At 39.9% G+C, this 27,822-nt stretch overlaps 2 protein-coding genes and 1 pseudogene across 2 annotated transcripts; all 3 read right to left on the bottom strand.

Annotated features, from left to right (window-relative positions):
* Nucleotides 1–514: 514 nt before the first annotated feature.
* LOC143271074 (odorant-binding protein-like) lies at nucleotides 515–5,201 on the bottom strand. Its single transcript, XM_076562948.1, has 7 exons — nucleotides 5,145–5,201; nucleotides 4,551–4,690; nucleotides 3,577–3,647; nucleotides 2,380–2,490; nucleotides 1,599–1,700; nucleotides 1,229–1,258; nucleotides 515–624 (listed from the first exon to the last, which is right to left on the bottom strand). Exons 1-6 carry the CDS (start codon nucleotides 5,199–5,201, stop codon nucleotides 1,242–1,244), a joined length of 498 nt encoding a protein of 165 aa, XP_076419063.1. The 3' UTR covers nucleotides 515–624; nucleotides 1,229–1,241.
* A 14,074-nt stretch (nucleotides 5,202–19,275) lies between these two features.
* On the bottom strand, nucleotides 19,276–21,722 carry LOC102908017 (mediator of RNA polymerase II transcription subunit 26 pseudogene; annotated as a pseudogene).
* Nucleotides 21,723–22,468: 746 nt separating this feature from the next.
* LOC143270891 (odorant-binding protein-like) lies at nucleotides 22,469–27,117 on the bottom strand. Its single transcript, XM_076562168.1, has 7 exons — nucleotides 27,002–27,117; nucleotides 26,411–26,550; nucleotides 25,873–25,943; nucleotides 24,635–24,745; nucleotides 23,470–23,571; nucleotides 23,275–23,304; nucleotides 22,469–22,681 (listed from the first exon to the last, which is right to left on the bottom strand). Exons 1-6 carry the CDS (start codon nucleotides 27,080–27,082, stop codon nucleotides 23,288–23,290), a joined length of 522 nt encoding a protein of 173 aa, XP_076418283.1. The 5' UTR covers nucleotides 27,083–27,117; the 3' UTR covers nucleotides 22,469–22,681; nucleotides 23,275–23,287.
* Between the last annotated feature and the right edge of the window lie 705 nt (nucleotides 27,118–27,822).

Raw genomic sequence — 27,822 nt, 5'->3', positions numbered from 1 at the left:
AAATGACTCATGTGCACCCTAGTAAAGCATATCCAGATTCATTTGCTTACTGAAGTCATTTAACAAAAGATAATCTCCTCAGATGTACTTTTGAAAACTGATTTCATCCTCTCTTTTAAATAATGTGGAACTCAATGGTAAACACAAAGAGCTTGTTATATGAAACCTTTTAGTTTGTTAGGACCCCTCAACCACAAATCAAAATTTACAACTGAAAGAGTAAATATGAAGCACAACATACAATTCACTTCTGCAGTGTTCTTGTCCGTGGCTCCAGTAATTGTGACATTTCCAAGTATTACAATAATTTTTAGTAATACAGATATCATTTGTTACACCAGAATGATTATGTTAATTAGATTAGTGGATATTTATGGGTTTTTGAATGAGATCCTTTTCACACGGTCTTTATTGCTTCTTGAAATGCTTTATTTAATCATTCAGAAAAGTAGGAACAGCTCATAGATCATGAGAATGGAAAGGAGAGATAAGTCAGGAATTCGATATGTGGTATGCTGACTTCACAGGAGAGGGGACAATTCATTCAGAAAGAAATGGTGATTTATATGTGATACTGATTCCGTGGTCAAGAGGATATGACCATATTTGTCATCCGGTTGTCCTCTGTGCAAACATGAAAGCAAATATGAAAACATAGTTGAAAGGGCAGGAAAGATTTCCTCCTAGAGAGTGCATGAACACAAAATTAAATATAACAATATAGAGTATAGAGAAGGGATTATAAACAAACAGTTCCTTTCCTAGAAACCACAAGTACTTTATACTTTGGATTCCATTGGAGCACTGTGTACAGGAAATAATGACATTCTGTGGCCTCACATGAAAGTTGACATTGAGAGGATTCAAAGAATACATAGAAAAGATCAGCATGCTTGTACCATATCTGTGGCAAATAATATTCCATAATCATAAGTAATCTAAGAATTTTCAAATGACAAGACACTTTTCTTGATCCAATATTACACAATATGAATGTATTAGTAATTCTGAATAAGATAAAAGTCCTTCACATGAATAAAAATATTCTATCCTTCACTTTTGACACTAAGATTTTCAGCTTTAAATGACAGATAATATTCTGTCCTGATTTTGTCTAATTTTGAGTTCATTGTTTTCCTTTCACATACTTACTTCTAATTTTTTATGTAATAAGCACAAATACATACAAATATCAACATGAATAACCATGGCTTCTGTTTCTACTCACCTACAGAAGGTCTTTACTTGGGACAAGTATCTGTAAAAGAATATGAATGGTGTAAGGAGAGACAGAAATGTTATCATAAGAATATAAGAACAGCTCGCCAAAGACTATTTCTTCAATAGCAATTGAAAGATAGCATATAACTAGATACAATCTGAATGAGGGGATTAACTGAGCACATAGATGATATATAGGTAGATACATACATACATACATACATACATGCATATATGCATACATACATACATATATAGTTAGACTCTATATGTATGCATACATATATTTATTAATATACATCAATACACACACACACACACACACACACACATATGTATATATATATATACACACACAAAAATTTCATTGATGTTACCTGTAGCCAGAACATTTCGAATGTTTTCTGTTGGAATGTTCTTATCCTCAGCAAATTTCACAAGTTTTTCATGTTCTTCTTTATTTAAAGGCCCACCTTTTCCTACATTGCATGAATGACAATGTCAGAGACATGTTCGGTAGAATTCTATAAAACTTGCATTGCTTCCTTAGTGTCCCACCATGGTATGCAACAGAAAATCTCAACTTCTCCAAATTCATCTATGCTGGGAGGGTCAATACAATCAATAATAATTTCTCCATGTTCCATTTAATGAAGCCTAAATGGTGGTAAGACATACTTTCCAGTGTTCTATGATGCATCAAAATAAAAACTCTTCTCTAGAGAATTCGCACATCTCAATCCTATCCACTTTTAAAAACATAACACTAGGGAGTCATGAATGCCTCTCAATGGAACCTTCACATTTCTCCTGAGTCTATACTCGAGAGTTCATGTTTTAATCTCATACACACTTGATCAAATGATACTCATAATGATCTGAACTTTAGGAAAACAATATTTCCTCTACTCTTTCTAGTGAGGAAACATGAAGACAACATCTTCCAATAGCCTCACCCCTTGTCACTAGTCGTCAATGACCATTCTGCTTGAATTACAATATAATGTAAGAGTTGGTCCACACAACAATAGGATTGTCATTTAGTGGACAGGAATTCAGAAATTCCATGATACTGTATTTGGGGCTGAATCTGCCTGAATCCTCTTTTGCAGAGTGATACTTTTGCTACATTTTCAGATAACCCACTACCATTCTTACCAAGAACAAAAATCAAGTTTGTTTCTGTGCCGGCTCTATCCACATTCTTACTGGTAAAGACTGCATGCTCTTCTGTTAAATACACAAGTTCATATTTGTTGTCACCTTCATCTGTAAAATGGAAATATTTAAAAACTCAGTGTCAGTCATTTTTCTACTTTATTTAATGTCACCTATTTGCTAAACATTAGTATTGACCTTGACTCTAGCAATCATCTCTGATTCAATATCACATGTGTGCAAAGGTGTTTCTGTAGTCATTTATTTTGTATATCCATCCCATCATAATATGGTGACCAATCATTTCTGCTCTTCAAACCTGATAGTGAATCTTAAGTACAGACACTTTCCCTTTTCTCTGAATTTTTTTTGTCAAAACTTGTGTGAACAGTCTGTTGGGTATTCCTTTTCCTTTCAACCAGTGGTTCATGAGATAATTGAAGGAGTTAGGGTCTATTACAGGACTGCATTTTAATATCCATGTTAAGAAAACATTAGACTTGCCAGATGAATGTGTCCTCTGTTCACTTAAGATAAAAATCAAAAGTCAAAGTGTGTATAATTCAGTGGTATGGTGTTGCTATTACTTTAGCAATTTTTGAAAAATTGAAGGAGTCAGTCTGAAATTCTTAAATAGATTTTTCTCTAACTGCTTTAAAAATTGAAGTTTATCATCCAATAACATAAATGTTGTGATCTCTCCAAAATATGAGAAAAGGAAACATTGAAAAAGCACTGTTAATTTAAATTATTTATTAATCAAAGATGACACATCATGTCTTCAATATAAGTGCTTGAGAGCCTAAGGCATGATGTTTAAGAAGATGCTTGAGGCCATTGAGGCCTATTAGTGAGTGGCAGGTCTGTCTGATAGCAAACTGAGACACTGTATGAAAGAAAAACACTGAATATCAACTAGAAATAAATTTTCATGCAGAAAAACTATTTGAAGATATCTTGTTAGAATTATTTGCATTTTTAGGTAATAGTGTTCTTCTCCATGTAAATTTCAGATGACCTACAATGTACTCTGACTTTGTAGTGTATCTCAGTTCATTGGAAGGATTGATAACTTTCTGAGAAGCCAAAATTTTTCTAGATTCATGTCTGTCCCTATGTGTGGCTGAAGTATTAGCATGAATGTGCACACTCACATTGCTTTTGTTCATAAAGGAAACTCCTAGATCCTGTACTTACATTGGGTTCTGTAGGAGCCATCTGCTTGCTTATACCCAGTGACTGTGGTCTTTGAGCATTGGCCATTCAAACTAAAATTCAAACAGAGAATCCATGGTTTATTCTTTATAACTTTTAAATTCCTATTAAGATCTTCAAATGTTATAATGAACTTCAGAGAATCATAGTATCTATGAACAGTGTATAGAATTAGGACTTACCTTACTGTTCCTAACTCTTGTTTAGATAAGATCATTCTGTTTGTAATCATACAGATAACTGGCTTTATTGGTGCCCATTTTGCCAAGTGCTCTATAGGCCCTGATGTCTTCCTTATCAAAACTATGCTATTCACTGAGTATGATTTTCATTATGCTAATTCTCTTGTTCTATTCCAACAATATTAGGAACACAAGTTTATATGCATGTTTTTAAGTGCTTTTATTTGTATCCTGAAACATAAAATTGTGGCTACAAGAGAGAAATGGTTCTAAGTATTTTAGTCCTAATGGCGTTATGTAGTGTTTCATTAAACATAGTCATCCAAATGCCAGAGAGAGAGTCTTTAAACCTAAAGCTTCGGAGAAAGGGATTCATAAGTTAGATTTATCTGTCCTGTTTGTGGAGGACTTTTTTTTTTTTATGACATCATTGATTGGATTAGATAACATGCATGGCTTTGACCTAAATGCTCACATATACCTTTTACTTACTACAAATGAGAATCTTAGAATCTCCTACATCTAATATTAGAGAATAAAATTCAACCACAATCCTTCAGCCACAAGGATTTCTAAATAAACACTCATGGAATTGGAGACAGTATCTAATCTCTGTGTGGTGTCCAGAGATACCCCATCATGGAATGATATAATCACATTGCTAAAGATGTGATTTCATGACCAGAAGAAAAAAATTCCCATATAAATTAAACAACATAAAGGCTGAGAAACATAAATAGTCTGCTCAGTTTACATGGTTGACAATTTACTTACTTGACATAAAATGTGACTCCCATTTCACTACATTCCTCATTACAAGTAAGTTCACGAAGGTAGAGTCTCAGAGGTCTTTCCACTTCTATCTTGTCAACATTGTCAGCAGCGATGACAATTGTTTGCCATTTTCCATCAACCTGAAAAAACAAAAAGACAAAAAAAGGAGAAAAATAAAACAGGTCATTAAAGTATGATTTGGTATTCTCATTTCTGATCCCAGTCCTTGGAAATATGTAAACTAACTAAAACTACCAATCAATAATATTTTATTTATTAGTTCAAGATTATGTATCTATAGCTGTAGAATAACACAGGGTAGTATGATGACTTGATTAATACAACATTTTGGACTTGAGACGTTGTCGAACTGCTCATGTTTTAGCCTCTTATGCTCTGCAAATTCAACCTATTGTTTGCTTATTTCATTTGTTTAATCCTAGAGAAATATGATTGGAAAAGCATATCTCAGTGAAGGTCAGAAAGCTTATTTCATGAATACAGACTTGCAAGGACTAACTGAATGACACATCACATCCACAGAAATATGCTATTGAGGAAACTCAGACATAGGCACAGACCAAATGAATTTACCTCCGCATGAGCATGAGCCAGTCCAAATGCCAAAGCCAGCAGCAGAAACTTTACCATGGTGGCACCTGTCTTTGGTCTTCTGCAGAAGCTCAAAGTAGGTCAGTGGATGTGAAGGAACTGAACTGACAAAGATTTTTATACAGCTAGTTAGAGGGAGGTTCATGGAATCAACCAATGGTTCTCCACCACAGAAACCTACATCCGTCTGGTATTTCCTCTTTGGCCCTGCTGAATGGTGTATGATATCATATCCCTTAACTAAGAAGACTAGCCTTAAGGTCAGGTTATGTTGGGATGATTAATTGAACATCCTGTCAGAAAGAAAGGACTATCCCTGTGAGAACATTAAGGAATGGCTTTGCCTCCAGAACTATACTGGCGGGTAAAGGTCACAATGCATATGTCTTATATGATTCATTTAACCAACATGACATGCATTTCTGAATCTAAACATAATACTGTGCAGTTAACTGAATTTAAATTGTGGCCTGGGATATATGAGCCAGAGTAACCACACTCTTAGAAGACAAGTTTTTAAAACATTTGGAGGATTTCTTATGAGGATGTTGATATGTCTTGTGCTACTTTTGAGTCTTTCCATACATTGACTACTATAGCCTCCCAGTACATTAAATTCAACTACCATGGTACAGAGCTACAAGAGCTTCTCTCTCTAACACATCGAATCCCCTACAGTTAGCACTTTGGTAATTTTGTTTGACAACCCACGGTTTCTGACTACACCACTACAAAGAGTTAGTCTGTAATTTATGACACTTTCTTTAGATTATATCCTGTTATTATCTCTATTTCTTTCAGTTTTTGAGATTATTTCATAATAACATCATTCTGCAGTCCCCTTTCTCCCCTCTAAACTCTCTAATACGTAGCTCCTTCATCTATTTCAATTTTGTATACTCTTTATATCTAATACTTGTACAATTTTGTTGCCCAGAGGCATCTTTTGTTGGGATTTACATATTTGTATAGCAACTCTGGAAAGCGGTGTGGAGAATTCTTAGTTTTCTGAAGGTAAATATATACTGTGTGACTCAGATATATAGTTCCTTGAAATATGCTTAGATGACTTGATATTCTATTTCATAGATACTTTCTTATTCATGTTCATTGCTACTCTATTCACAACAAAAATGCTCTACAGCTGTCTAATAGATAATGAAATAGTGGTACTTATACACTATGTGATAAATATATCATTGCAGACATTCATTCCCTTCCAAAAATGTGTTTATGATTAATAATATTTTCTCTTCTGCTTATCAAAAGTCTGTGTCCTTTGCATTTTCCATTATAAAGTGTAGTTTTAAATTTCCAAATTGATATCTACATTTTGCCCCATTGTGTATTAAAAGAAGCATGTCTTTTAAAAAAACACTGAAGAGTACAAAGTTGAATTAACCATGAGAATCTGAAAAGTAAATATTCTTTATTTTCAGTTGAGTGACAAGTCTCCTCAGAGTTCCCAATCTCAACAGTTTCCTGTGGTTTTGGCTTCATGTTGAATCCTAGGCAGTTTGCCTCATCTTTTCAAGTTGAGGTTAAATTAGGATAGTTTTTAAATATTTCCTTCTTCCGTCATCTTAATCTTGTTCTGGCATTAATGTGCCAGGAAATTCCAGGTGTCTTTGCTTGAGTGTAAGCATATGCACAAACTTAGTTAAGGATTTGATTTTCTGAAAAGCTTTATGGAACATGAATCAAATTCATTCATTCCAATTTCCTTGCTTCTGTCTATACTCATAAAACAGTCATATAAGTTCATCAAGTTTTCACAATTTTTAATGTGACAACAATCAATTTTAAAAGAAGTCCTGAATAATGTCAAAGACAAGAGGGGAATATGAGCTGGTTGAGAAGGGGGAAAGGTATGGATCAAATGATGTGATTATAATATAATATCTTAAAATGGAAGAAATGAAAGTATTTCACAATTTTAAATTAATATCTGTTATAAATATAATCCTATGGTTATTTTGAACAGTCTGAAATTTATTTTTATTTCTTTCACATTCCCTGATTTTTATTTTATATTAATCTTATGAGTGACAAGCCTTCAGGGCATATTTTGATGTTGTATTCAGGATTCAGCCAAGAGTAGTAACTAGGCATTCCATGGTCACACAGTAAAAGCACCCAGGATATTTACACATGAGGTCTTTATCTAAGGACATGTTGCATTCTCAGAGCCTTCTCTCACTCTGATGACAAATGTTATACTAAGGTTTTGGCTAGAAGGAGAAAACCCCAGGCAGTAGCTTTCATGGAATACACAACTTTATACACATGAAGCTATTGCCCTCTTTCTTGAATGTTTTGTTCGTAGGTTCACACACAAATGCCACACTGAAAACAATGTACTGCTCTATACTTTCTTCTTGTCTCTCTATTTTCTCTTTTCTCCAAATAAATTTGGCAGACACAACTTCCTGAGCCACAGATTTGAGGAAAGGAGGCAGTTGGGAGTGACTCAATTGAAATTCTGTATGTATGGAACTACCTTAAACAATCTTCAAGACACGTAATGAATGTAAGAGTAAATAGTCCTCAGCAAAGGGAAAATGACATAGTTAATATAGAGAAGATGCAAATGAATCATAGTCAAGTGACATATGGTCCTGACTGTAAAATATATGAAGTTCAATGCTCTGTTGTAATAGGAAGAAAATCCCATCTCAAATGTCAAATATTTAACTGTGTTCTTTATATATCAGGTGCTATATTAATACATTTTCTTGTTTTCAGTAGCCTTCAACTTACATCATTTCCCTCTTCTTTTCCTTCCTCAAGCCCCTCCCACATAGCTTCCTTCCACCATCTCTTGTGTACCACCCACTCACCTTTATAGCCCTTTACTTGGATTATTATTGATACATACATATATATATACATAGACATGTATGGGTGTGCACATGCACACAACCTGATGAATGCCATTTTATTCCTTGAGTATATATGATTTCTGGGCTGACTCTTCTGCAATAAACAACCAATTGCAGTGCCCTTCTTACCTGGGAGAGGTTAATTCTCCTTCTTCCCACACTCATTAGATTTTTATGGTCATCGTCCAGGGCTGGGACTCTACATAGATTTCCCCTTCCATGTTAACATTGCCACTGATACAGACATCTCCCCCATCTTTTTAGTCATATAATTTCGAGCCAAGAAAATTCCACAAAAGAATTCTTGGTATTCTGGCTTTTAGGATCTTTCCACTTTCTCTTCAGAGATGTTCCCTTGTTCTTAGATGCAAAAGCTGAGATGTAGACTGGTCCTTTGGGACATGGCACAAAAATCTGTTATTCTCTATCTTGTGTACAGTAGTGGTTTTCTGTGATGGTTTCCATTTGCTATAAAGAAAAGTCTTTTTGTCAGTAGGAGTTTCTACCTACACTTCTTTCTGTTATAAAGATGAGATTTAGACTATAGAAAGGAGTTGTGCTGGTCTAGCAAAGTTGCAGTAGTAGATGCTTTTCTAAAATCCATGACCTCACTAACTCTGGGCATTTGACAAGCTTTCCAGTACCAGGAATGATTTCCCTCCGGTTGGGCAGTCCTTGAGTCCTATCAGACAACTGTTGGTTGCCACCCACACGTTAGTGTCACTTCTTGTACCTTTTTGCTTTTCTTGTAATGTCATTCTTCACAGGTGCCTCATCTGGGTAGGGCTGTTTGTTTCCCAGCTGTGGGTAACCGCTTGTAGCTACCGTCAGTCAGGATTGGGGCCTAGGCCAAGCTAGGTCCTAGCAGGGAGCCGGGCCCCCGAGGCGTCAAGCTGGGCTGGGCTGCCAAGCCAAGCCTAGCCGAGCAGTTTTTAATGAATTCTTGCCATGTTGTGTGCCAAATGTAGATGTAACAGTCTTATTAAATAAGAAACACAGAGCCTAATGCAGAGTTAAAAGCCCAAGAGGTCAGAGCAGTAGCTAAGAGCTGAGACTAAAACTGCCTTCTTACACTTCCTGCCTCTGCCATCCTTCCCCTCAGAAAGAGACCTACTTCCTGTGTGTCTATCTTTTTATTGACTTTCTGTTCTTCCTTCTTATTAGTTTTAAACCCAACCACATGACATCCTCATCACTGCCTGTCTACACAGACCTCTAGGTCTCTATGGTTGGTATTGAGATTAAAGGTGTGTGTCTCCATGCTGGCTGCATCCTTGAACACACAGAGATCTGCCTGTCATGTGATCGGGATTAAAGGTGTGCGCCACCACCGCCCAGCTTCTATTATGGCTTGCTATTAGCTCTGACCCCCAGGCAACTTTATTTAATATACAAATAATATCACATTTCCATACAAATAAAATATCACCATACTGATCTGTCATGAAATCATCACTAAGTTAGTAGCCATTATTGAAGTTGTTACTAAAATTAAAATCATGGCTAAAAGTAAGCAGACTCATGTGTTTTTTGAAAACCATCTGCCAATGCTTTTTGTCCTGCCAGAGGCCCTCACTGGGAATCTGTCGCTTTAAAAATGGGATTGCCTTCCTGGACTGCAAGAATACACGCACCTGAACAGACATCAACCTCTAGGGACAGTGGCTAATTGAAACCCCATGGGTTTAAAGGGCCTTTAGGCTGCTTCTAAAACCAAACAATTGCCCTGGGTTGATAACCAGCTAGCTCATATCACCTAATTTGTTTGGGATCAGTCCTCCAAGAAACCACCAGATGGATTCAGAAGTTACATGTGTTAGCTCTCAAATTCAGGACAAATGCCTGAGATGCCCATTTAATATATCAAAGGGGATGCTGTCCACCAGCCTTTCTCAGTATTTCCAGTATCTGTTCTGTTGTAACAGTAACAGAGTCCTGGATCCTCAGCACTTCTCACCCTGCCTGCTCCTTACCCTCAACTAATCCAGTCCCTGAGCATCACTTCCCTTCTCCCAACCTCTGATTCCTATATAGCCTCAGTCATTTTAGACAAGGGATCTGTTGGTCTCTTGGTCTCCTAATTTGTTCCTGACCTCTTGGCTCCTGGTTCCTCTCTCTTCCATTCTCAACCCCCTCATCCTCTCATGGCACAGTTCAGTTTGCCTATGAATATTTTATCCCTCATATCTATAATTAACCATCTCATCCACCATATCTATAAGCATATGAGCATCATGTCCTTTTTTTGTCATTCAGCAAGGTTTATTTCACATATGTGCGGTGGAAAATGAACAGAACATGCAAAGATCCATAAATGGAATCCTCTTTGACAATCAGATGGGGATGGTATTTAAAAATACAAAAAGACACTCTAATTCTAACCCTTGCCAGAAACAAATTTTAATATATTTATTTTTGTGTTTAAATGTTTGCCTACATGTATGTCTGTGTACCACATGTACCCCTGATGCTAGCAGAAGCCAGAGGAAGACACTATATCCCCTGCAACTGGAATTACAGTTGATTGTGAGCCAGAACATAGGTACTAGAACTACTGAGTTATCTTTCCAGACCCTCAACAAACTCAGTTTAATTCATCCAAATAAACATTGGATGAAGCACACATGAATTTAAGCAAAATCACCCTTAAAGGAAATCCAAAAAGAGTAATTTGAGCAATGCATGAATTTCTCAATTGTGAATGGCCTGCCTTTCCTGTGAAAAGCATGATGTCTTTTTCAGTAAACTTCATGCTCCTGAAAGTTTCATGATAGCACTGTATTTCAGCTTTTGTCCCCTTGTTTTTCAATTTCTTTAATACAGTTCCTACAAGCAGCCATATTTCACTGTGAGTGCTCTTCTCAAATAAGGAAACTCAGTTATCCATATTCAGTAAAATGACACAAACTGCACTCTCAAAAGTGAGGATTTTGTCCTGCTATGGTTACTAATTGTCCAAAGCTACTTTCAGAAGGACACAGCGCCACACACTGGCCATTTGAAGATGCTGTGAAGTAAACAATATAATGTAATATCCTTTAAGACCACATTTTCTGAGAGCTGCCAGCACCCTATTGGACTAAAATATGAGTTTCTATCCTCATACCCGCACACGCCAGCCCTTAGGCTTTGGGGCCAGGGGCACAACCCTGCTCCCTTACACCACCACACATTGCAATCCCAGTTTCAGGCCAGTCTGCAGACAGGTGAGACTACCAACATCCTGTGTCAGACCCTGTAAACCACTAGCCCCACCTCCCCCAAATCCCACCCACCCTCCAGGACTGCAAGTGTTCCCTGAGACAGAGCCTGCCAGTGCCCCATTGGACTAAGAGGTGAGTCTTTGTCTAGGTGGAGCCCAGGGGCACAGCCCTGTGCCCTCACACCACAACCCATTGCAGTCCCAGTCTCAAGCCAATAGTCAGGCCTCCTGCAGACAGGTCAGACTACCACCATCCCCCACCCAAAAGTCCCACCTCCCCCAAATCCCACCCACCCTCCAAGACTGCAACTGCTCCCTGAGAGGAGGCGGTCAGCACCCGATTGGACTAGGAGGTGAGTCTCTATCCTCATACCTGAATACCCCGGCCCCTAGGATTTGGGCCCAGGGGCACAACCCTGCATCCCTACACCACCACACATTGCAATCCTAGTTTCAGGCCAGTGGGAAGGTAGACCTCCTGCAGGCAAGTCAGACTACCATCATCCCCCATCAGATCCTGAAACCCAAAAGCCCTACCTCCCCCAAGTCCTCCCCTCTCCAGAGGCTGCAACTGTTCCCTGAGAGGGAGGCTGCCACCACCCGATTGGACTAAGAGGTGAGTCTCTATCTTCATACTCAAACACCCCAGGCCCTAGGCTTTGGGCCCAGGGGCAAAACCCTGCACCACTACACCACCACATATTGCAGTCCCAGTTTCAGGCCAATGGGCAAGCAGTCCTCCTGCAGACAGTTCAGACTACCACCATCTACCACCAGACCCTGTAACCCTCAAGCCCCACCCCTCCCAACCCACCCACGCCAAAATTGCAGCTACGCCCTGAGACAGAGCCCACTAGCATAAATTGCACTAAGAGCTGCTCCCTGAGACAAAGAGTCCATCAGCACCAACTAGACCAAGAGCTTCCACTGGACCAAGAAGGGCTCCCTCAGACACAGACACCACTTGCAGCAAATGGAGAAAGAGATGGGTAGATGCCAGTACAAAAATACAGCCAACAACATAAAAACAAATACGTCTCCAAAAGAACCTACATCAGCAAGACCTGAACATCCCAACACAGAAGAAACAGAAGAAATTGACCTTAAAAATGACCGTAAGAAGATGACAGAGATCTTTAAAGAGCAAATGAAAAATTCCCTTAAAGAATTCGAGGAAAAGTCAAACAAATAATGGGAAGAAATCAGTAAATCCCATAGAGAAAGCAATTAAACAAGTGAGGGAAACAGTTCAAGATTTGAAAACTGAAATTGACACAATAAAGAAGATTCAAACTGAGGTATTACTGGAAGTGGAAAATCTGATTAAATGAACAGGAACTACAGATGCAAATATAACCAAGAGAATGCAAGAGATGGAAGAGCAGATGTCTGGCATTAAAGAAATAGAGGAAATAGGCTGGGCAGTGGTGGCGCACGCCTTTAATACCAGCACTTGGGAGGTAGAGCCCGGCGGATCTCTGTGAGTTCGAGGCCAGCCTGGGCTACCAAGTGAGTTCCAGGAAAGGCGCAAAGCTACACAGAAAAACCCTGTCTCAAAAAACCAAAAAAAGAAAGAAAGAAAGAAAGAAAGAAAGAAAGAAAGAAAGAAAGAAAGAGAGGAAATAGATTCATCAGTCAAAGAAAACACAAAGCCAATAAAGTCATGACCCAAAATGTCCAGGAAATTTGTTACACCATGAAAAGACCAAACCTAAGAATAATAGGGATAGAAGAAGGAGAAGAATACCAACTTAAAGGCACAGAAAATATATTCAACAAAATTATAGAAGAAAACTTTCCCAAAGCTAAAGAACGAAATGCCAATAAAGATACAATAAAGTTACAAGAAGGTTACAGAACACCAATCTTCTGCATGCTGACATCCAGTTATGCCAGTGCCATTTGTTAAAGATGCTTTCTTTTTTCCATAGTACAGTTTTGGCTTCTTTGTCAAAAATCATACGTTCATAGGTGTGTGAATTAATGTCAGTGTCTTCAACTCAATTCCATTGGTCCACATGTTTTTTATGCCAATACCAAGCTGTTTTTATTACTATAGCTCTATAGTAGAGCTTGAGGTCAGGGATCATGATGCCTCCAGAGGTTGCTTTATTATACAGGATTCTATTAGCTATCCGGGTTTCTTTTTTTTTTTCCACATAATGTTAAGTGTTTTTCTTTCCAGGTCTATGAAGAATTGTGTTGGTATTTTGATGGGGATTGCATTGAATCTGTAGATTGCTTTTGGTAAGATTGCCATTTTTACTATGTTGATTCTACCTATCCATGAGCATGGGAGATCTTTCCATTTTCTGATATCTTCTTTAATTTCTTTCTTCAGAGACTTAAAGTTCTTATCATACAGGTCTTTCACTTGATTAGTTAGAGTTACCCCAAGGTATTTTATATTATTTGTGGCTATTGTAAAGGGTGATGCTTCTCTGATTTCTTTCTCAGCTCCTTTTTCATTTGTATATCGGAGGGCTACTGATTTATTTTTGTAGTTAATCTTATATCCTGCCACTTTACTGAAGGAGTTTATCAGCTGTAGGAGTTCCCTGGTAGAATTTTTGGGGTCACCTAATGTATACTATCATATTGTCTGCAAATAATGAAAGGTTGACTTCTTCCTTTCCAATTTGTATCCCCTTGATCTCCTTTTGTTGTCTTATTACTCTAGCTAGAACTTCAAGTAGTATATTGAATAAGTATGGGGAGAGTGGACAGCCTTGTCTTGTTCCTGATTTTAGTGGAATTGCTTTGAGATCTTTCCATTTAATTTGATGTTGGCTGTTGGCTTGCTGTAAATTGCCATAAAAATTGTAAATTATTATGTTTAGGTATATTCCTTCTATTCCTGATCTCTCCAAGACCTTTATCATGAAGGGATGTCAGATTTTGTCAAAGGCTTTTTCAGCATCTAATGAGATGATCATGTGGTTTTTTTTCTTTCAGTTTGTTTATATGGTGTATTATATTGACAGATTTTCGTATGTTGAAACATCCTTGCATCCCTGGGCTGAAGCCTACTTGGTCATGGGAAAAAAGGAAGCATCTTCAACAAATGGTGCTGGCATAACTGGATGTCAACATGCAGAAGATTGCAAATAGATCCATATCTGTCGCCACGCACCAAACTCAAGTACAAGTGGATCAAAAACCTCAACCTAAGTCCAGTTACACTGAACTTGATAGAAGCGAAAGTAGGAAGTAATCTTGAATGAATTGGCACAGGAGACTAGTTCCTGAATATAACACCAGACACTGAGAGAAACAATTAATAAATGGGACCTCCTGAAACTGAGAAGCTTTTGTAGAGCAAAGGACATGGTCAATAAGACCAAACAACAGCCTACAGAATGGGAAAAGATCTTCACCAACCCCATATCTGAAAGAGGCCTGATCTCCAAAATATATAAAGAACTCAAAAAGCTAGATATCAAAATACTTAACAATTCAATTAAATTTGGGCTACAGAGCTAAACAGAGAATTCTCAACAGAAGAATCTCAAATGGCTGAAAGACATTTAAAGAATTGCTCGACATCCTTAGTCATCAGTGTAGCTGGGGAGTTTTCTCTCCAGGTCCCGCCAAGCCCCAGCAGTCCCTTAGCCCACTTATAAAATAAAAATACAGAGGCTTATATTATTTAAACTGTTTGGCCATTAGCTCAGGCCTATCATTGTCTAGCTCTTACTCTTATATTCAGCCCATTACTATTAATCTATACTTTGCCACGTGGCTCGTGGCTTACTGGTACCTTACATCTTCCTTGTCCTGGTGGCAGCTGCAGTCTCTCTGCCTCAGCCTCCACTTCCCAGAATTCTGCTCTCTGCTTGTCCCACCTATACTTCCTGCCTGGATACTAGACAATCAACATTTTATTTATATAGAGCGATATCCATAGCATATCAGGGAAATGCAAATCAAAATGACTCTGAGATACCATCTTACACCTGTTAGAATGGCTAAGATCAAAAACACTGAAGACTGCAACCCACAACTCCATAGAGGCTAGCTAACAGGGAAAGACCCTAGGAGGGACACATGGACCCTGCGAAGAAGTGGATGAGATCTATATGAGTGGATTGGGTGTGAGAGGGATGGTGAAGGGCGAGGAGTGGGGGATAAGATCATGGGGAAATGGGAAGGCAGGGAGGGAGATACCATGATAGATGAGGACATCATGGGAATAGGAAGAGGCAGGGTGCTGGGGAGGCTCTCAGGAACCCACAAAGATGACCCCACCTTGGTCTGCTGGCAGTGGTCCAGAGGGTGCCTGGACCGGTCTACTCTGGTGACCAGTCTAGTGAATACCCTAGCTGTCATCATAGAGCCTTTGTCCAGTGACTGATGGAGACTCCATATACTTATGCTTTATTAGTTACTTGGTGGTCTCTATTTTCTCTATTTCTGCATTTCCTAGGTATCTAGAAAGTTCTACTGAATAGTCTCATAAGATATATATTTTGATAGTCCTTTTCATATCTTCTATGAATTGCATATTTTCATATATCTGTTGATTACTCTCTGATTTCTCAGGTTTGTAAAAGGAGTATATTAATAGAGTTTTAGAAATGGTGCTCCAATTTCTGAGATATTCACTTGTTTATGACCTAAATATTGAACCCAATAAAAATGTTTACAACCTTAAAGTACATCAAGGACAGGAAAAAAAGACAACACAATAACAGACAGTACCTAGACTCTGTGTATTTCCATCTTTATATGGCTTATTATATTTTTTACAACTCTATTCATTTTAATGACTTTATTTTAAAGCTATTTTTAATCACAGACTGCAAATATCCTTTTTTCTCTCTTTACCAAGAATGTGCATATTTTTTAAACACACTGTGTCCCATTTGGAGGCTCTGTTTGTCTGAATCTGTCCTTACTGCTCATCTGTAAACTTTTCTGTCTGCATGAGCAAAGAAACTGCTGTGTAACATAGATCACGATGTGCTGGTGCTAGCTCTTGACCCTTGGTTCCTTGAGAGTCTAGTCTCATGGCAGAGGCATGTTTACCACCAGCTCTGGGACCCATGTTTGCCACCACAACTCTGAGATATTTCTAGGTTCATGCTGCCACCAAGTAACGTGCCACTGGCTACTCATAAACACCATTTAAGTGTTTGTTAGCAAGGCCTTTTAAAAGAACTGCCTGTTTATGTAGCTAGCCCCAAGCCAGAAAAGCATTTCTAAAGGAGGTATGCCTCTGCTCATCGCCAGCAAACAGAGCCCACCGGAGAAAAGGCCATGCTTGACTCCAATCTTGCATGTCTAGAATCCTTTTTTAAGCTTTGTCAGGTTTCATGTGAAAATTTCAGCCACAAGTTGGAATGCCATATGCAAATGGATGTTTGCCATATCCTGACTGCTCGGTCCCAAACAACCAACTCAGAGGCTGAATATGATATATCCAATTTTGTATGGGAGAAAACATTTTTCCTGTCTGTTTCTTAGGACAATAATGTTTTCATCATCTTTTCCATAAGTTGCACTGGTGCAGAGATATATATTTATTCATGTGTTTTCAAACATTATCATGATGATTAAAGAACTTTATTTTTCAATGCGTATACACTTTCTCTGTGGAGTATGTAACACTGTAGTCCTTAGGCATTTTCACACACTATAGCCAAGTATGACATTGGAGCTGAATTAAAGATATAATCATGAGTCATCAGGAACGAATTAATCTCAAGTACACATCCCCTTATCCATCAAAATTACTTGAACAATAAATCTAACTCATTTCACTAAATGTTGACTCTAGTTCAGACATGAGGTCTTAAAGGACAGCAACACTTTACCATTTTATATAAGTCCACAAGCTCATCAATCAAATTACTTTAAAGTTCCTGATATTAAATCAATATCTTAGATATATTGTGATAGAAATGTATTCTGACAAACAAAAGGGAAACGGTTTTGGACTTCTGTTTTGTTGCTCATAAGGAAACATGGGTGAAGTTATGTGCTATGTGAACCATTCAGACTACATTTACTTCCTATTTTGATTTTTGCAGATCATCACTGAGTGGATTCTTCAACTCAGTAACAGGTAAAATTGGAAGATATACTACCTGAAATAAACAGATAAACATTACCAAATTCTTGATGGATTTTAGACACACCTTGGAACATGTAAATATGGCATAGGAAGTTGTCTTTGAGTGTCTGCATTATTATTTGAACTCAAAATTTAATTCATATCACAGTGTTTACACTGTGTTCACCAGCTTCCCACATAGTCTCACCTTGTTTTCAGGTGACTTTTCTGGGGGTATCATTATTTTGATGGGGAGATTAAGAAGAGATTGTTGGTTTTTATGAACTGACAGCAAATTGGTTAATAGATACACCATGCAGGATTCCAACAGGCATCTCTTCTAACTCTCCCCCATCAAATGCAGCAAGGGGAACAAATCCCACTGAAAAATGCATGAAACTGAAGAGGAAATACAAAATTTTTCTAAAAAATTATAAATGTCTATAAAAATGGTAATAACACTGTTATTTTGTATAAAGTAAGGTGATATCAAAGCAGTTCATAGAGTCTTGATTCCAATACACTGTTTAGAAAAATAACAATGAAAAATCATTTAAAGTATTGATGAAATTTAATGACCTATTCTTTATTTAAATTATTTATATGTTTTCATTTTTTGTTTTTGAAAGGTAGAGCATGATTTCTTTTTCTTCCTTTCTTCCCTTTTTAACAAAACTAACAATAAAATATAATAAGAAAAAAACCATCACATTGAAGTTGAACAAGGTAACCTAAGAGAAGGAAAAGAGCCCCAAGAGAAGGCACGAGATTACAAGATCCATTTGTTCACACACTCAGGAATTCCATAGAATTACTACACAGAAAGCTATAATATATATGCAGAGGAACTGGTGCCGACCTGTGTAGGTCCTGTGCTTGGTGCATCAGTCTCTGTAAATTCATATACAATTTGCTCAGTTGATTAGAGGGACTCATTCTTCTCTCGGCCTCCATCCCTTCTGCCTCCCCAACTCCTTCCTTGATTTCTCAGGAAAGGAATTTGATGAAGACATCCCATTTAGAGTTGTGTGTTCCAAAGTCTCTCTCTCTCTCTCTCTCTCTCTCTCTCTCTCTCTCTCTCTCTCTCTCTCTCTCTCTCTCTCTCTCTCTCTGCAATATCTAACTGTAGGTCTCTGCATATGCTCTCATCTGCTGCTTGAGTTAGTCTCTCTGATGATGCCTGAATAAGGCAATGAATTATGAGTAAAGCAGAAATCATTAGGAGTCATTTTATCATTCCTTCTTTTTAAAACCAAGAGTATTTGATTTTACTCAATGTTTCTGAGCTATCTAATCTCTGGTTCTAGGACACCCAAGCAGTGTTGGGTATTGGTTCCCTCTCATGGAGTGGGTCTTAAGTCAAATCAGACATCAGTTGGTTACTCACACAAATTCTATGCCACCACTGCCCTAGCATATTTTGCAGGCAGGATAGATTGTAGCTCAAAGGGTTTATGGCTGGGTTGGTGTTTACATTTCTCTTTTGGTAGCCTGCAAAGTACCTTCCTGAACCAAAGACACTAGAAGAGTGTTTTTCTTGTAAAAATGAAGGAAGGACACTCCTGTAAAGTGTGTCATAAGAGCATGCATGAGTGAGGGTCTGCGTGCAAGCTCTTGCCTCTATGTTTTTATCTTTCATCTTATTTCTCTATTGTTTTCTAAATCTGAGACAAAACTCAGAACATACAACACCACGATAATGTTCATGGTACAGTAGTTTTAAGGACCCCCATTAAGGGAATGCTGTGCCTCTCTGCCAAAAGAATTGAATATGCCTTTGGGTGCTGATGTTCCAGTTTATATCCCTGAAAAAATAACAATTTTGGCAGATGTTTTTTTTTTTTTTTCAAATGTTTTTTTTTTTTTTATTTCCACATTTATATCACAAGGTGTCCACTTACTGGACCAAATAGCAAAGTTGCTCCCTTCTGCGCTGATACAGAAGTCTAGGTACTGTACATTCACTAAAGCTCCTTGTTTTTGCAAATCGCGTTTATGACAACCATAAGGCAAACGAATCTAAAGGAATGGTTATGAGTGTTTCCAGCGAACAGACGGCTCTCCCCTCGCCCAGCAGGGCAACTCACTCCAGTAGCACCCTCGGGAACTTTGTGAAGTTGGGGGCTCTAGAAAGATGGTATTTTCTAGAGATGTGAAGAGGAAAAGAGGAAGAAAGGAAGTCATTTGGCTGGTGGTCAGGTGGAAAAAGGATGAAATAAACGAGAAAACTGAAGTTCCTGCAGCATTTCTTTAAGAACTGGGGTTGAACTGAAACCATATACAAATGGGGGGGCACCTGTGCAGTGAGGGTGAAGCTGGCTCACCCGCCCGATGCCAGGCTCACCACAGCAGAGAAGCTTCTAGCGCACAACACGAGGGAAAAGAAAACACTGGCTTGGCAGAGGCCGGAGAGTGGCCTGTACCTCAGAGACACCAGAGCCAAAGAGCAGGAGATGCAAAGATGAGATGTGCGTCTGTTGCTGTTAAGGTAACCTCTCCCCCAGGGTTCCTGTGCCTGCCTGCCTGCCTGCCTGCCACTGAGGTCCCCGCCTTCTGTGCTAGAGGGGTTCCGCACCGCTTCTGGGGTGGGGGGCTAATGCTTTATAGCTGGCTTGCTATAGTTCTGGACTCCCTCTGCCGTCTGCCCTCCGAGCGGCCCTTCCTTTGCAATCGTTAGTAAACTGGTAGCAGCATTTCACAAAAGGAGGGTGGAGAGCGAGCCTCGTGCCCGCCCTCCCGGCTGGCTAGCCTAGCCCCTGCAAGGTGGGAATGCACTTGATGGCCAGGCCAGATGCTCAGTCCAAGCAGACATAAGGCAGAATGTTCAAGCGCCCATCGTCGCCATGCGGGTCGAGCGATATGCACTGCGTCCAGTCATACCAATTACCCTGTGTGTCCTCACACCCGTTCACCCCTGGCCACTGCTGGCCCTGGATTCTGTCCAGATCGTCCTGTGTGACCTCGCGAGTGAGCCCTGGGAGGTCAGTGGGCGTGGGTAGCGGCAGCAGCACGTGGGGCTGCCGGGCCCCTCGCCGACTGCTCTCCTCCTGCTTCAGGTACTCGGCCATAAAGTGGTGCGCGCCCGGGGTCTGCGCGCCCGACGATGACAGCAAGCTGCTCTGGCGGCTCAAGTAGGACTGGATAATCTCGTTGCGTGACAGCTCCTTCCAGTTCGTCTGCTCAAAAGGACTCTGGAGGCTGGCCTTAGCCTCTTGCTGGTCCAGCTCTGTCCTAGGTGGCTGCTCTGTGGATACGGGGCTGTCGGCCCGCACTGGCTCTTTCTGGGTCAGAGGTTTGATCTGTCTTGTCATGGGGTCAAAGGTGAGCTTCCGCTCTTTTAACCGCACAGGTTTGACGCCTGCTTCAGCCACCTGCCCATCTAAGTTCACTGTGTAGTCTCGAGGTCTGTACCTCTTTTTCTTTTTGCTGTCCGAGCCGCCCGAAGAGGCAGCATCACTGTCCGCCTTGGAGGAATCTGGTGACAACCCAACCCTGCAGGCTGGCCCTGTTAACCGCGGGTGGCCCTCGGGCTGCTCTGGCCAGTGCACAGGGCTCTCAGCACTGGACAGCAGCTCCATCCGCCGCACAGGGGGCGTGGATGGCTGAGCCAGTGGGAGTGGGGATGGCACCTGCGTGGTGTCCAGTGGTTGGGGGCGTAGGGAGGGGCTGGACACGGGGCCCTTAGGTGTGTACGAGCTCCGCTGCCGGGCAAAGGAGCCTTCGTGCCGTGAGTTCCGGGGGCTGAAGGAGCAACGAGAGGCACCCCTGGGATGGGGAGGGCCTGGCGGCTCATCCACCCTGTCCAGGTGCTGCAGCTGCGCAGCTTTGGTCTGCAGGCAGGGCACGGGGGGCTTGCTTAGGCCAGGGGAGCTGGGACGCGGCCGCACGGCGTTCACGGGGATCTTGCTGCTGTGCTTCTCATTCTCACTGGGCTCCAGGCGGCTGCTGTCAGGGCCCATGTGCCCACTGCCATCCAGGGGGCTGGGTAAGCTCTCTGGGCTCCCACTGATCCCGTTGGTGGGGAGAGGGGATGCATTGGGGACTAGAGGGTCAGGACTGGCTTTGGAAACTTTGTGGGGTGGCCCCGGGTGGCCCAGGTCACGCTGGTCCCCCCTGCGCTTACGGCTCCCCAGCCTGTCTAGCCGCTGCCCAGGGAGCCTCTGGATGTCGTTGCGATTCTTCAGGTCATGGATGCTCTTGGGGGCACTGGGCACTCCCACCTCTGGCCGGCAGTTGTGTGCACCTCCATTGGCAGAGCCTGCAGCCCCTGCCAGTGCCCGTAGTGCCACCTCATTCTGGTGCACAGGCTCGATGAGCTTCTGCCAGCTCCGCAGAAGCCTCTTGGCTCGTTTGGCCAGCTCCTCGTTCTTGGTTTTCTTGCGGACGTCATTGATGAGCTTCCCCAGTCGGGTCTCCTCCATTGGCAGATGTTTTAAAATGCTCTTTTATCATTTTTTTTTAACATCAGAGAGACATAAGCTCACTTCCTAAGAGTGCTCCCCTCTGCCTCTTTGGCCATCCTGGCTATCAAGCCCCATGTACTGAAAGACATGCCATAGAAAGTTTGCATTATATCATGAATATCATGTTTATGATATTGTGAATAATATTTTCTCATCTAATTAGGACACATCAATGAATTATGTACTTATTCTCAATAAAAATTATTTCTTGTTCTATTAACGACTAGTTCAGTTTTTAATCATAATTTTTATTTGTTTACATTTTGTTTTGTTTTGAGACAAGGTCTCAATATGTTGGTTGTCCTAGAAATAAATATATAGACCATGATGGCCTTGTACTTACAGAAATACACCTTCCTCTGCTTCCCAAGCCCTGGATTTAAGAGCATGCACCACCTTGCCTGGTTAATCACATTTTTTAAAAGATTTATTTTATTTTTTAATTTGTGTGTATATGAGTAAGTGAACCAGGTGGGTGAAGTACCTGTGGAGGCCAGAAGATGGTGGAGATTTCCCTGGAGCTGGAGTTACAGATGTTTGTGTACTGCAATGTGGTTGATAATAACTGAACTCAGGTCTTTTGCAAGGGCAATTACTGCTCTGAACTAGTCATCCCAAACTAGATTATTTTTCAATAGTTAGAGTGGAGTTGTTTGTTGTAGATTATTATATCACACTGTTTGAACACAGAAATTTATGCATGAGAAATCAATTTATTTAATCAGTGGAAGAGTCAGTACTATGGTAGGAGGATGGGAAGAAAATCCATGAAGCAGGGATTCTTGCTTCAGAGATTCTGGCTTTATAGGTAAGATGAAAAGAAAAAATGAAAGGTGAGTTATCTTCATTGTCATGATTCTCTTTTCACGGAAAAAGTGATGTGGGAAATATTCCTGATCTTGCTGTCATCCATGAAGCTTCAAACGCAAAATGCAAAACAAACAAAACAGTAAGATGTTCATGAGCTGATGGGACTGAGGAACTTTCTGAGATTGCACATGACAAAAAAATTAATGGTTGAGGATTATAGTGGAAGGTTTGATAAAAATGACAAATGTCACAGGGTTAGGCCTCTGTTTGTCCTTGCTGACTTCCATAGCTTTGTACTGGGCTTTAGATAGGCAGTTTTCTATATAAATATTGATTATCTACCAGAAAAAGTAAGTATGTGCAAGGTTGTGTCTCAAGAGATTTCTAGAAAGATCATCTACATTTACAGTATTTCCAAACACAAGATACACTCTTGATTTCCACAAATATTACTCATTTTCAATAATTGAGAATTTCACAAAATTCTTTCACATCAAGATAAAAGAAATCTACACTTTGCTTTACGGGGAGAGTTGCTTTTTGTCATGTTATAAACGCTAACGGCAATGTCAATCATAACTTTGCCACATTTGAGTATATATAATAGATTTTTTTCTATTAAATATATAACTAATCGACTAAGGGATGAATTCTATCAGATTAAACAGTGAGCAAGCTCTTCTAGCCTGTTTGTACTTACCCATACAGGGTCTTTATTGATGACAAGTGTCTACGAAAGATTGTTTTGAGAAAGGGAGAAAATAAGCACAAATAAAAAACATTGTTAAATTCCCTTAATATTTCCAGTGATTTTGATATTTAAAAGTGTGAATCAATGATTGTTCTGAATCTTTTCAGATGCATTTGTGTGCTGTGTGAAACACAATGGTGTTACCTGCGGGCTCCAAGTGCTGGATATTCTCATTTGGAATATTGAGTTTGTTGGCCAGCTTCTTAAGCTCCTGTTTCTGTGCTTTGCTCAGACTCTCTTCTTTCCCTACATTGCATGGAACAGAAAACCAAATGTCCCTTAAGATACTGGGTAACTCAGAGCAGCCCCCAGTTAAAATGGGTCACGTGGTACTGACCCATGGAAACAGCCTACCTCCTGGACCATCCCTCATTCCAATTCTGCTCAGCCTAAGATTTCTAAAGTGAAAAGAACACATCTAATGGAATCAAAATGTGAGTAACCATGGCCTCCCCCACCTTGAAGACTAAGTATGTTGTTGTTGTTGTTATTATTATTATGACAATTATGATTATATTTATCCATGCTTTCCACATCAGCATGTTTTTTTTTCTCCAAAGGGCTGTATGGAATCCTGATAGTAGGAACCTGTGAACTAAATATCTGCATGGTCTGACTTTCCATTTTATTTCTGTGTAGATTCTAGAATCCATACCCAGGAATTGTTGATTATTATTGAAATGAACAGTTAAATCAGGTGAACCAAATATCAACAACCACCCAAAACCCTCACCTCACCCTCTGTATCCACCACTCACCCATGCCCACTCCCACCCCCCAGCCCCCACTCTACCCCATCCCTCTCCTCATAGCTTTGTCAAACAAAGCAAGCTAATTTTTTATGGTCAACTTAACACAGCTGAAATCACAAGGGAAGTGGGAACCTCCATTAAGAAAATGCCTCCATCAGACTGGTCTGTGGGAAACCTTGTAGGGCATTTTCCAGACTGACAGTTGAAGTGGAAGGGCCCAACCCACTGTGGGAAACTCTGTAGTATATTTTCTTAATTAGTGATGGATGGGGGAAAGCCCAGACTCTTGTGGTGGTGCGTTCCCTGGGCTGGTGGTCCTGGGTTTTATAATAAAGCAGGCTGAGTAAACCATGAGATGCAAGCTGCACCCCTTCATGGCCTCTGTGTCAGTTCCTGCCTCTAGCTTCCTGCCCTGTTTGAGTTCCTGTCCTGACTTCCTTCAGTGATGGGCTACAATGTGGAAGTGGAAGTTAAATAAGCCCTTTCCTCCCATAGTTGCTTTTGGTTATGATGTTTTATCCCAGCAATAGAAACCATATGATAGGCACCACACTCACCAGCAACTAAAATCACATTTGTCTCCTTTCCACTGTTGTCGACATTAACATTGTGAAAGATGATGATGCCATCTGCCTTCTCTATAACTCGGAAATAATTTTTACCAGAGTCTGCAAGTAAAGCAGAAACAACTTAGAACTCAGTAGAATTGTCAGGGTTTTTTTTTTTCATTATATTTGACATACTTTTCACACGTTTTATTCCTTCAATTGCATCACAAATGTCTGTCACAATGACATAAAATTGGAAATTAGAGCTACAAAGTAGGACACACACTTTAGACTCCACCTTGCACTTACGAAAAAAAATTCTATTTTCAATAAAAAAAGTCTATGATTGCATTAAGTCTCCACAGCCTATTTAAAGTAAAACTCATTAGGCTAATATTAAAATAACACACAGTAGCCCAGAAGTTGTTGCACACATCTTTAATCCCAGCACTCAGAAAGCAGAGGCAGATGGGTTTCTGTGAGTTCAAGGCCAGGCTGGTCCACAGAGGAAGTTCCAGAACCGTGGGGGCAACACAGAGAAATCTTGCCTCAAAAAAAAAAATAGCAACAACAAAAAACACACTGTATAGTTTTCTACAAAATAAAAAGTTTAAGAAAGCAATTAGGGAGCATCATCATATTGTCTTCTGAATATCCTTTAGACTTCTCCTAAATAATAGTCACAGAAATCTGAATTTTTACTCTTGTTGGTTTTAAGCAAAATTCAAATTAAACAGAATATTTTTTTGCCAACTTGCCATATTATAAATTGCCCTTCTTAGCCTTGGGATTTGAGTCATTCACTCCTTAAGTATTTCTGTATATGTAAAATTTTCAAATTTCATATTCAACAAAATCGTTTCATCTGAACTAAAAGAAATTATATTGAGAATGAGCTCTAATATTTAAATGATCTTCCAGTCATTTTCAATGGTTGTCAACCATATGCCATTCATATCCCAGGATTTAGTTTGGCATGTCTCTAATAATTTTTTCCAGGAATGTGTGTAATTCACTTTAACTTCACATATTCCAAAATTTTTGGAAGTTTAGTTAGGATTTTGAAACTTGAATCAGAAATTATCAGATGGAATTGTTCTGGAATCCGGGCCCCTCTGTGTGAGGCCTGGGCCAACAGTGCCCATTCTCATTCTCTCTCTCTCTCTCTCTCTCTCTCTCTCTCTCTCTCTCTCTCTCTCTCTCTCTCTCTCTCTCTCTCTCACACACACACACACACACATACTCACAGTCTGTCATATACAGGCCATCTTTCTCTTTTCTTCCCACAACTGTGTGTGTCTGGCATTCGCCTTCCACCCTTAAAAAAAAAAACAGCAAAAACTCACTTCTGAATTTACTCTTTCCAGATTGCTAATATTTCATTACTGTGTTAGTAGCATTAACTGCCTTGAAGTAATTTTTGATTAGGGTAAATAAAACCTTCTTTTGAAGACTGAAACAGCAACTCTGGGGTCATGATTGGCATGGGCAGTAAATCTAGGCTTCCAAGAGAAGACTCTGTCCTCAATTGTCTACACACCTCTACTATTTGTGACTGGTTTCAACCAGAATTACCCAACATGCTAAGACCATAGGAAAATGGCACAGCCAATCTGGCTGAAGTCAAGGACACAACTCAGGCTGTGGCTGCTGTTCTCTGAATACACCCAGGAGACCAACTCAATTTTTCATGCATAGCCCACGTATTTGAGTGAAAATTTCACAATGACATTCATGTTCCTATTTCTCAGTCCTGTCCCTGTGCATTGGGTGAATGTCACTTACTTGACCTTGAATGTGATTGTGAGTGTCTGGCATTCGTCACTGCACTCCATGTGCTGAAAGTAAGCTCTCAGAGGTCCACCTTTGAGTACCTTCTCCACATTATCTGCACCTATGTAAAGAGTGCGCCAATTCCCGTCAACCTAAGGAGCACAGACCCCATTTTGAATGTCGGTTAGTCAATCTATTTCCTGTTTTTTCAGCAACATTCATCCTAATTATTACATATATTTTAGGTCAGTCAACAAGTAGACCTAGTGAAATGTAGATGTCTTATTCCTGGAGAGTAAATCATGAGATGACATCATCACTCCTTCACACTAGATAGAACCTGGGACACTGAGATACAGTTCACATTGTGTCAACCAACTACAGGGAAAGCCCAATCTGAAATTTTTGCATCTTAACCTTCCTTCACGCTGCAGGCAGATATCATTGAAAGCATGTAAGGAGTTGGAAAACACGAAGATTGAATTACAGATAGGATTTGGATATGGTATGGAGATATATTTTATGACGTATGATGAACATGCTCAAACCAACCTCAGGGTGTATATGAATACACCAGACCCTTTCATCCCCAAATGCACATACCTCTGAGGGAGTGATTTCAGGATTGTTATGATGTGCACAGGACACACCTAACGCAAGAGCGAGCAGCAGGAACTTCACCATGATAGAGCCTGGATTCCCTGCTTCTGACAGAGTTTGGAGTCCAACAGGTTTTGGAAAGACCCAGAATCTTCTCCACCTTTTATAGTATTTATCTTTGGCCTGAGATGTGGTGGGTGGATTGTCCACAGTGAAATTCTGTAATATCCTGTTTGGCGGCAACAGCCATGGACAACAATTCTGTTTTTCTGATAGCTTCCTGATGAGACTAATTTGATTTAAGCCATGAAATTGTACTTTCTGGCCACTGTGGATGTGGGAAAGCTGTCAAAACCCACAAACATTCATGTCCCTAAAGTCCAACTTTCTCATTTGGAAGAGGTGGAAAATGTGGGGTTTTTGACTCTTGTTTTTTTAACTATGATAAATTCTCCATCAGGCAGACCCTTTGACCACTGAATACAATATGGATATTAATCACTTTTCATTCAATTAAATATCACTAGACATGTATTTCTGGAACGTTTTGCAATGTTGGAACATTCGTGTAATAGCCTTTGAGAAGACGTGTGCTGTTTATCTCCTGGGCAAGAATTTACAATTTTGATTCATGATATGAAACATTTTTATAACTTGATATTCTCATCAATAATGTGGAATTTTTTGTTTGTTTGTTTTCCGAGACAGGATTTCTCTGTGTAACAGCCCTAGGTCCTGGAACTAGCTCTGTAAACCAGGCTGGCCTTGAACTCACAGAGATGCACCTGCCTCTGCCTCATGAGTGCTGGGATTTAAGGTGTGCA

The sequence above is a fragment of the Peromyscus maniculatus genome, chromosome X, assembly GCF_049852395.1.
Source record: "Peromyscus maniculatus bairdii isolate BWxNUB_F1_BW_parent chromosome X, HU_Pman_BW_mat_3.1, whole genome shotgun sequence".
Classification (NCBI taxonomy): domain Eukaryota; kingdom Metazoa; phylum Chordata; class Mammalia; order Rodentia; family Cricetidae; genus Peromyscus; species Peromyscus maniculatus.
The sequence above is the reverse complement of the archived record's forward strand: the minus strand, read 5'-3'. Positions and strand labels throughout refer to the sequence as shown.